An 8,484-nucleotide genomic window follows, 5' to 3' on the forward strand; every position below is an offset into this window, starting at 1 on the left:
CTGGTGTTATGCATTGTGACTGTGTAAATGTTTTATATCTGTATTGTGAATTGTATAGGGGACCAAAATAAACATTCTCAACTCAACTCAACACCTATGGCATTGTTAAAGTGACCCAATGATTGATAGTAGTACTCTCTAGCAATATTGGGCAAGACCTCTCAGGACTAAAAGTTGTCTCATGCAATATAAGTCTCACCAAAGAAGCAGCCAAACAAGGTCATGGTTGGTTGTGCTGAATTTGCAGCATCATCAAGAAAAAATGAAAGTCACACATTAGATTAGATTAGTTCATTGTCATCACAGAGTACAAGTACCATACAACGAAATGCAGTCCAAAGTATAGCATCCAACCAAAAGTGCACAAATAGTGATATAAGGGCACGATATAAATGGGACAAGAATGGTGCAGAAGTATAAAAGAAGCTAGCCTATATCAGGAGACATGTGCAATATACAGTAAGTTCAAAGGTAGTAATGTAAATATCAGTAGTGCAAAGTTTATAGAGTGATCACATTAACCAGGTATGAGCAGCCATCAAAGTATTGTCATTGTCATCAGTATTGGCATCATTTTTCATTGTCATAGCCATAGTATCCCAAGGTGGTGGTGGTGGGGGGGTGGGTAGAGTCAAAAGCCCCTTTCACACATAGTTCCCTGTTCACACTTGAACAAAATGCCCGATAATTACAGTGTTTATTACCCTTTTATTACCCCTTTCACACATCGGCATTGCCTGGTTGTGCGATCTACTTCAATCATGCATTCAACTGGATGCAGCACTGGGACGAGACAGGCGTTCCGTTTGACCTTAAATACCTCTGTTTTATACTGAAAAATATGATGATAAATACATATAAAACGAAGGTATCATATATGGCAGATATATATGGTATACAGTGGGGGAAATAAGTATTGAACACATCAACATTTTGTCCAGTAAATGTATTTCCAATCAGCCTCTTCAAGTGAAATTTGCACCAGACTTTGGTATTAACTCAAACAATCCAGACAAAAACATCAAAATATTAAAGTCCATATGTAAATAAAGTTATGTGTAAAAAAGTTGAATGAAACAGGAAAAAAGTATTGAACACACTAAGAAAAAGCAGTACACCACAGCAAGGAAAGGCAAGGAACCGGCTGAAAACCATAACTAATTAGGAGGCCATATGTTGCGGCAGTACTTGCTTACAGGAATTATGGCGATCAAATTGGGAGCTTAAAGGGGGGACATCCAGGTTTTACAGGGGGGAGCTTAGGAAACATCAATCCCCAAACTATGAGGGTGTCAAGCTCGCATGGGAAAAATATCTGGGAACATCTATTCACAAGGAAACATGGAGGAAAGCAGTGCAATCATGGTACTCCATAGCCCGAGACATGCAGACACGTCTAATTTCATTGAAGATAATAAATAGGAGTTACTGGACCCCATAAAAAAGGCAAGGGTGGGGCTTATATGATTATGATGAATGATAGCTGTTGGAGATGCAACAAAGAGAGGGGCACGTTGATCCATGTGTTATATGAATGTGAAATGGTATATGACTTCTGGTCAACTATTGTCAAGTGTATTAATGACATATTGAAAACTGAGTTTATTGGGAATCCAGCATTATGCATATTAGGTATCTTACCAATTGAATCTAAACTATCCTCACAAGGGTGTTCTTGGGTGAAACTAGCCCTCATAACGCGCAGCAGGATAGTATTGAGACACTGGAAGTCGAAAGAGAAGGTTGGCTTCAAGGAGTGGAGGGATGAGATGGCTAAAATAGCCTCTTTTGACCAGCTTATTCACAGAGTTAACAATAGTCCATAGATTCATAGATCTAAAAATGATCTGAAAATGATCGGTGGAAATGATGTTAGCCTAATTGATGTTTGTGTGGCCCGGGAACCATCCGTTTTCTGTACAGCATATAATGATAGCCTTTACCCAGTGGATATGCATGAGGAATAATGTTGTTAGATGATAATTTATATTACACACTGACAAGAGGAATGTGCGTGCTCTTTATTTATTTACTTGTATGTTGTTGTTTTTTCTTTCTCTTTTTCCTTTTCAATCTGTAAAATTGTACTTATTATTGATAAATCTGTGAAGTATTTTTGAATACTGAAAAAGCAATAAAACAAAAGTTTGATCATAATCATAATATGAGTACAGATGTCGACTTCCAGATTGTATTTAGAAAGCTCTTCAACTGCCCTTTATTTTTAATGCATGATATCCTCCCTAAAAATGTAGGCCTTACTGCTCTATCTACCTGGAATTTCCTCACTTTAAAGTGGGTTACAATTCTTTGTTCATAAATAAGGACCAATCAGGACCTCAGAGGAATAACAACAATGGGAAAAGTTTCTCTAAAATCAACATTTATTGTGCCATAAATTCACAGACTTTGAGTGTGTCAGTAATGGTTGTTGCTGTAACTGTGAACAGTTAATCTACAGTACACTTAAATAACATTAATAACATGATTCTGAAATGTACACTTAATTGATGCTGTTGTCACCTCATGAAATATTATTTACTTTGTAAAACATGATAATAAAGTCAGCTGTCTCCCTATTTTAACCCTCTTATCAATTATTATTATTATTATTATTTACCAAATACATTAGGCTTTGTTCAGTGATGGAGGTGCTATCCATAGAAAACATTCAACTATCTTTAAACAAACTTGGTTGTCATTTTGTAAAAACATTCCAACTGACAGCGTACAACTCCCACATGGGGGCAAAGGTTCGGCCTGTCTCCTCCTCCACTTGTGAACTAAGAAATAGGGGTGGGCATCGACGATCGATAATTGATCGATAAGGATCTTGGTCGATCACAAAATAAAACATTTGGTCGATCACAAAAAAATGTGATCGACCAAATGTTTTATTTTGTGATCGACCAAGATCCTTATCGATCAATTATCGATCAATTATCGATCGTCGATGCCCACCCCTACAGAAATATGAGTAGCCCAGACTGTGGAGAAGCAGTTCAAGACAGTTCCCACTGTAAAAATACCCTCTTATCGATACACACTACTATCACTCCTTTAAGGGCGTCTTTGCGATAGGACATCGTTTAGAAAAAAATATGAAATGTGATTTGAACTGAAGTGAATTAACTATTGTAGAGAGAAAGAGCATGTTGTTCCCCCCCCCTTTGAATAGTAATGTGATAATGGACCTCGAGTGTGTCGACAAACATTACATTTTTATGAAAGCTCTCACTGAGAAAGAGCCCCCATGGTTAACATTATACCTGAGTAGCTAATACATATTATGTCATTAATAATTACCAGCAAACAATATTATGCACTGAATAAACTATGAAGCAAACTAAAAGCTTTTTCTCTCTTGAAAATGTCAAAATTTGGTAGATGAAAAGATAGGCCTTAATGCAAATCTCTGAATTATCATGGCATACAGTTGCCAGCCTGCACTGAGGAAATGCCTTCTCCCGCACTTTATCAAGTACACATAACTACCATATAGTGCAATTGAGATAATGCATTAAAATAATCAATAAAAAGGTGTTTCATTTGCTTGAGTGAATAATAGTAGAAATGTCAGTTAATCTGAACTGTGCTGTGTGCGTTTCTATGCTATAAGCCACTCGCAAAGGATACATTGGTCTCCCGACTGATACTCTCTTTTACCTCAACAGGCAAAGTGTCAAAGAGATGGTCCTCGACAATGAGGCCATTTTTACGAAGTATGTGGCAGTGGCCGAGTTGTGAGGGAAGCCGGTCCAGACAGTTCCCTCTCAGCTCCAGCTGAGCAAGTTGTACCAACTGTCCCACAGTATCTGGCAGGACAGAGAGGCCATTGTTCCCAAGACACAGGACCTTCAGCTTGGTGCATCTGAACAGCTGCTTGGGGAGCACCTCCACCTTGTTGGATGTGATGGCAAAGTGCTGGAGGTTCTGCAGGAGACCCACGTCAGGTGGGATCACTGTGATGGAGTTCTGGCTGACGTCCAGGTGCCTCAGCTTGGGGAGGTGGAACAGTGCTGGGGGGAGCGTCTCCAGTTTGTTGTGCGAAAGGTAGAGTGACTCCAGACCCTTGACCTGGCCTATGGAAGCTGGAATGGTGATGATTTTGTTGTGCCACAGTTTGAGGCAGGTCAACCTCTTGAGGTGCTGAAAGCTGATGACCTCCTCAATGGTGCGTATGTTGTTGGATTTGAGGTCCAGCTCTTGAAGATTGGTCAAGCTAAAAATAGCATGGGGGATCCTCTCCAGTTCACAGTTGTGCAGCTCCAACTCGGCTAAGTTTGTCATCTTCTTGAGGCTGTTCAGTACCAATAGTTTAGTGCCGTCATTGTGCACCACTAGTTTGATGAGGTGTGGGGACAGATCAGTGAGGTTTGAGGGCATCTTGGTGAGATTGCTCTTCAGATACAATGTCTTTAGATGTCTCAAATCTCGCATGGACTCTAGTCCGATCATTTTGTTATTTTCTGAGCTTAAATTCCCAACCAAATTAAGCTCCCTCAAACTTCTCAACAAATAAACCCAACTGGGAATCTCAGCAACATCTGTGAACTTGACATGAAGGCAACGGAGGTGGTCACGGAGAAAGCCAAAGGCTGTCTGCTCCACTTTGGCTGGACAGTGGCAGAGATGCAGCTCCTGCAGACTAGTCATTTGGGAGACCTTTGCAGTGATCCTAACCTCCGGGATCAACTCCAATTTGAGTATTTCCAGATCTATGAGGTCAAACACTGCGTTGGGAAGACCAGAGAGCATGAAGAGGTGAAGCTCTGGCTGGTCCTGGGCATTTCGGGTTACAAGTTGCCGCAACTTCTCAAAGGTCCACTCGTGGTTTAGACTGATCTCCCTCAGCTTGTTCTCGCTGACCTCAGAGAGGAAAACTCCAAAACGTTTGGAATACAACTGGTCATACTGGTCAACCATGTGAAGGAGGAATGCAAAGTCATTCTTGACATCGGGAATGTCACTGAAGCTACTCTCCTCTCTGACCTTTTCAAACGAGTACTCTTTGAGGGGGCGTCTGAACAGCCAAAAGAGAGAATACAAGCATACCATTCCATAGATCATTATGAGGGCCATATAGCTGAAAAGGAGTTTTCTCAGCATAAAAGCCATGTTGTGGGTACAAAAGAACTGCTTATATCCAGTTAGATGCTTGATATTGGGTTCACATATGTGCCGAAAATCGATGGCAGCCATAAAGGTTGATGTGTATGACAAGATCAAAATAAACTTGACAGTTTTAACCACAGTCTGCGCTACATAGAGCTTGTAGATGAAATCGCTGTCCTCCACGTGGGCGCGAAATTTCCTCACCTTCTCAAAAAGAGCCTTTGCCTGCTCCCCATCTTTCTTGTCCAATATGGTCATACTTGGGACCTCCGCAATAAGCTTATCAGCTGAGAACCTCAGTCCAGCATTCCCAAGCATGGGGGTAGATGGGTTGGCATTGTTGCTTTCGTCTTTATTTTCCTGTGAAACTTGTTTTGGTGCAGAGGAGGTACCTGTCAATCTCTGTTTGTTCTCCTCAGAGTCCTCACATGCTGTTTCAGACAAAGCCTTTGTGGTCCACGGAGACTCAAAACATCGTCCCAAAATGGACACAAAGTGTTCAATCTTCGAGCTTGTTTTGGGGTATTTAAACCAAAAGTTACTACTGACCATAAGCACAAGGGTGTGGATGAGAGTAAGGTATGGGAAGTACTTTGAGTACCAGGGCAAGGCAACGTGGTAGCACATTTGGTTGACAAAAATGTACTGCTGATAATCTAAGTTCGTTCTGATCCCTGTTGGCTCGGGTTGCCTAAAGACGTTCTCTGCCTTTACAGCAGTGTGTTGGCTGGTGTGGATCTCGTGGACAGCACTGTCTGGTAGATCTTTAGTGGCAAACGGTGCAGCAACCACAGTTGTCGTGCTAGCTGCTGCTGAGGCCGTTTCCTGTGGATTTTGTGTGGTGAAGGAGTTTGGCCCTGTCGTCTCTTCCTCTAGACAGGGAAGGCACGCCACCTGGTCCTTGGTAATCTGCATCGTCATGGCAAAGATGGCCAACATGAGCATGACGACCCCCAGATAGTCCATGAAGACATCCCACCATGGTTTTAGTATGCGGTAGGTCGGCTGAATGTCATTCAGCGAGGCAACCTCAGTGAGGGTAAACATTCCTGCAATGGAAGAACATAGGGTATTATTTAGCTGGAAATTAGAGCACTTATTTGAAGAACAGAAATAGACTATACCTTAAAAACAAGCACTTCAAATTGATGTTTTGTACTTTGTACTTGACCAATGACTTGACTGAACCCTAACTGTATGATTTTACAAAGTGGCGTTTTTGGTAAAACTTAAATAATAAATTGTTGATAAAACAATTGATAAATAAGTAACTTGAATAACATTAATCTCCATCAACTGCGTCTCCTCAAACCTATTTTTAGTAGTTGAAAGTGTGATAAGACAAAGCTAAAGCCGGCTTCCCCTGATGAAGACTAGTTACAGCCAGGTTACGACATGTGGGTTATGATGGGATGGCAGGAGGCAGCATGTGGCACTTCCTGGATTTGCAGTGTTGTATCTTTGTTCTCTGCTCTGATCGTGTTTCCCAGGCAGAACATGTTATACGTGTTTATATGCTAATGGTTCAAACAATGTTGGTACAACAACATTGTAAACATACACTAATAGGCCTACGAGTGATTGTGTGTTTCTACTTTTCATTAGAAAGAATGCAAAAACAACGCCTACTTGTTGAATTATCAATGAGGCATTGTTGATTGATGATATGTCACGGGTGATTCCAGCAACAATTTCGTGTCAAACAGCATCAATAAATGTTGTTACAATTACAGTAATATTAAATGTAGCATTATTATAGCCTAACTTTTGGCTTCATAGGTCTAGATGCCAGTAAGCCATCAATGACGTTTGCATACGGTATAATCAAGCACACATCAAACAAACCAACACATAACAAAGAGACGGAGTAGAGTCTATGTGGACTGATAAAAACCTTTCTGATCTAAAAATAAATAAAAAATGTTTATTTCACTGGGAAAAGAAACTAGATGTCAAATATACGTTCGTTCAAGAGATCTTTGCACATTAACTTTTCTGTTGTTGTCCGGGGTCAGGTGACAGCCATGGGGGTAGCCTACACACTCACTGACTGTAACTAAACTACAGCATGTGCCACAACGTTAAACATTTACAGTGTGTTAGCAATTTCTTATCTGGCCACTTGCATTAGTAACAGCTCCAGGTTAGCCCACATATACATACGCTATAATTATTTCTAATTAAGGTATTATTGTCTCGGACTTTCTTAAAAAAAACTGTATATATTTTTTTTTTGCATGTGAAAAAGAAAGTCCGAGAAAAATAAATAAACGTAAAAATAAACGTAAACGTAAAAATAAACTTACTCTCTTTGGTGACGTATGTATTCTCTACTCAGTTATATTTCCTTTCTTTACATTCCAGTTTTTGCTCTATGCGTCCTACGAACCAACTCAACTCAACCCACTAAAACCACCATGCAAACGAATTAAACGCTCGTGTGCGACGAACGAAAACCATCTGTTCGTGACAGTGCGATTGTCGGTAACATCCTTCGCCGCTCGCCCGCATACCTGAGACACACAAGTCGAGCTCGCGGGTGTGAGTGTGCGCAGACCGTCTCTACCTCCGTAATCATGCAATTCGCAGAAAAGGGTGGTCCGATTAGCTTAAAACATGGAAGCATGCTCCATGCAAGCGTTATAACCGGCGTTTATCATTGGTGGATGACATAGATCAACGTCCAAACGCGCTATCTCTCAAACCTACACGCACCACAGTTTCTTTCCAATGTCTGCTACCAAATTCTAGATTACGATGAAACCAGACCAGGGTACGCACCCCTATGCTGTGATCGTTTGGAAGGAGTAGCCTATATTGTTAAGTGCGCATGCATAGCCAAAACTCTGTTCAAAAAATAAATAATAAAAGCTGTAGCAAATATGGAATGGAACACCCTTCTGTGACATTTTTTTTTCTTGCTTGCATTGGATCAGGTGTACCTGTATTCTTAACAGCTAATGCCTCTGTCTCTCTCCCTCTCTGTGTCTGTGTGTCTGTCTCTCTCTCTGTATGTCAGTAGTGTGTGTGTTAGTAGGCTATATGTAGGCTATGCAAGGAATCTAGGACCCTGGGTGAAACTGCTGACTGCTGAAGTCATGCTGGATTTCCAGCTATGTCTGGATTTGGTTGCTTGCACCGGTGTGGAGTGTGGAGGAAGTGTCTCTTGAGTTTGGTACAGGATTCAACCGGTCCAGGCTAGATAATGTGAGAAGAATAGGCTCCCCTCTACTCAACCCTTGTACTCTCAGAGGAAGTGTTTCTTTTTTCTTTTCTTTTTTTTTAGAAGGGAGTGCTGTATTACTTTGCAAGGTAGATGCGAGATCAAACATGGGTGAGGCGGCAGCCATACCCTAATGAGTTACTAAT

The 8,484-nt window shown here is 41.0% G+C and overlaps 1 protein-coding gene across 2 annotated transcripts; it reads right to left on the reverse strand.

Annotated features, from left to right (window-relative positions):
- Positions 1-2,964: 2,964 nt before the first annotated feature.
- LOC308168446 (volume-regulated anion channel subunit LRRC8D-like) lies at positions 2,965-8,084 on the reverse strand. 2 transcript variants are annotated; one of them, XM_080543039.1, is made up of 2 exons: positions 8,058-8,084; positions 2,965-6,164 (listed from the first exon to the last, which is right to left on the reverse strand). In XM_080543039.1, the coding sequence occupies exon 2, from the start codon at positions 6,160-6,162 to the stop codon at positions 3,613-3,615; it is 2,550 nt and encodes an 849-aa protein (XP_080399165.1). In that variant the 5' UTR covers positions 6,163-6,164; positions 8,058-8,084; the 3' UTR covers positions 2,965-3,612. The 2 variants fall into 2 exon arrangements, with proteins under 2 accessions (XP_080399165.1, XP_080399164.1); XM_080543038.1 differs by lacking the exon at positions 8,058-8,084 and adding an exon at positions 7,422-7,655.
- Between the last annotated feature and the right edge of the window lie 400 nt (positions 8,085-8,484).

The sequence above is a fragment of the Nansenia antarctica genome (genome assembly GCF_963989245.1).
Source record: "Nansenia antarctica genome assembly, chromosome: 12".
In the NCBI taxonomy this organism is placed as follows: Eukaryota; Metazoa; Chordata; class Actinopteri; order Argentiniformes; family Microstomatidae; genus Nansenia; species Nansenia antarctica.

Coding starts and splice junctions, on each gene's coding strand:
- LOC308168446 (XM_080543039.1), bottom strand. CDS start 6,162: ATGTTTACCCTCACTGAGGTTGCCTCGCTGAATGACATTCAGCCGACC.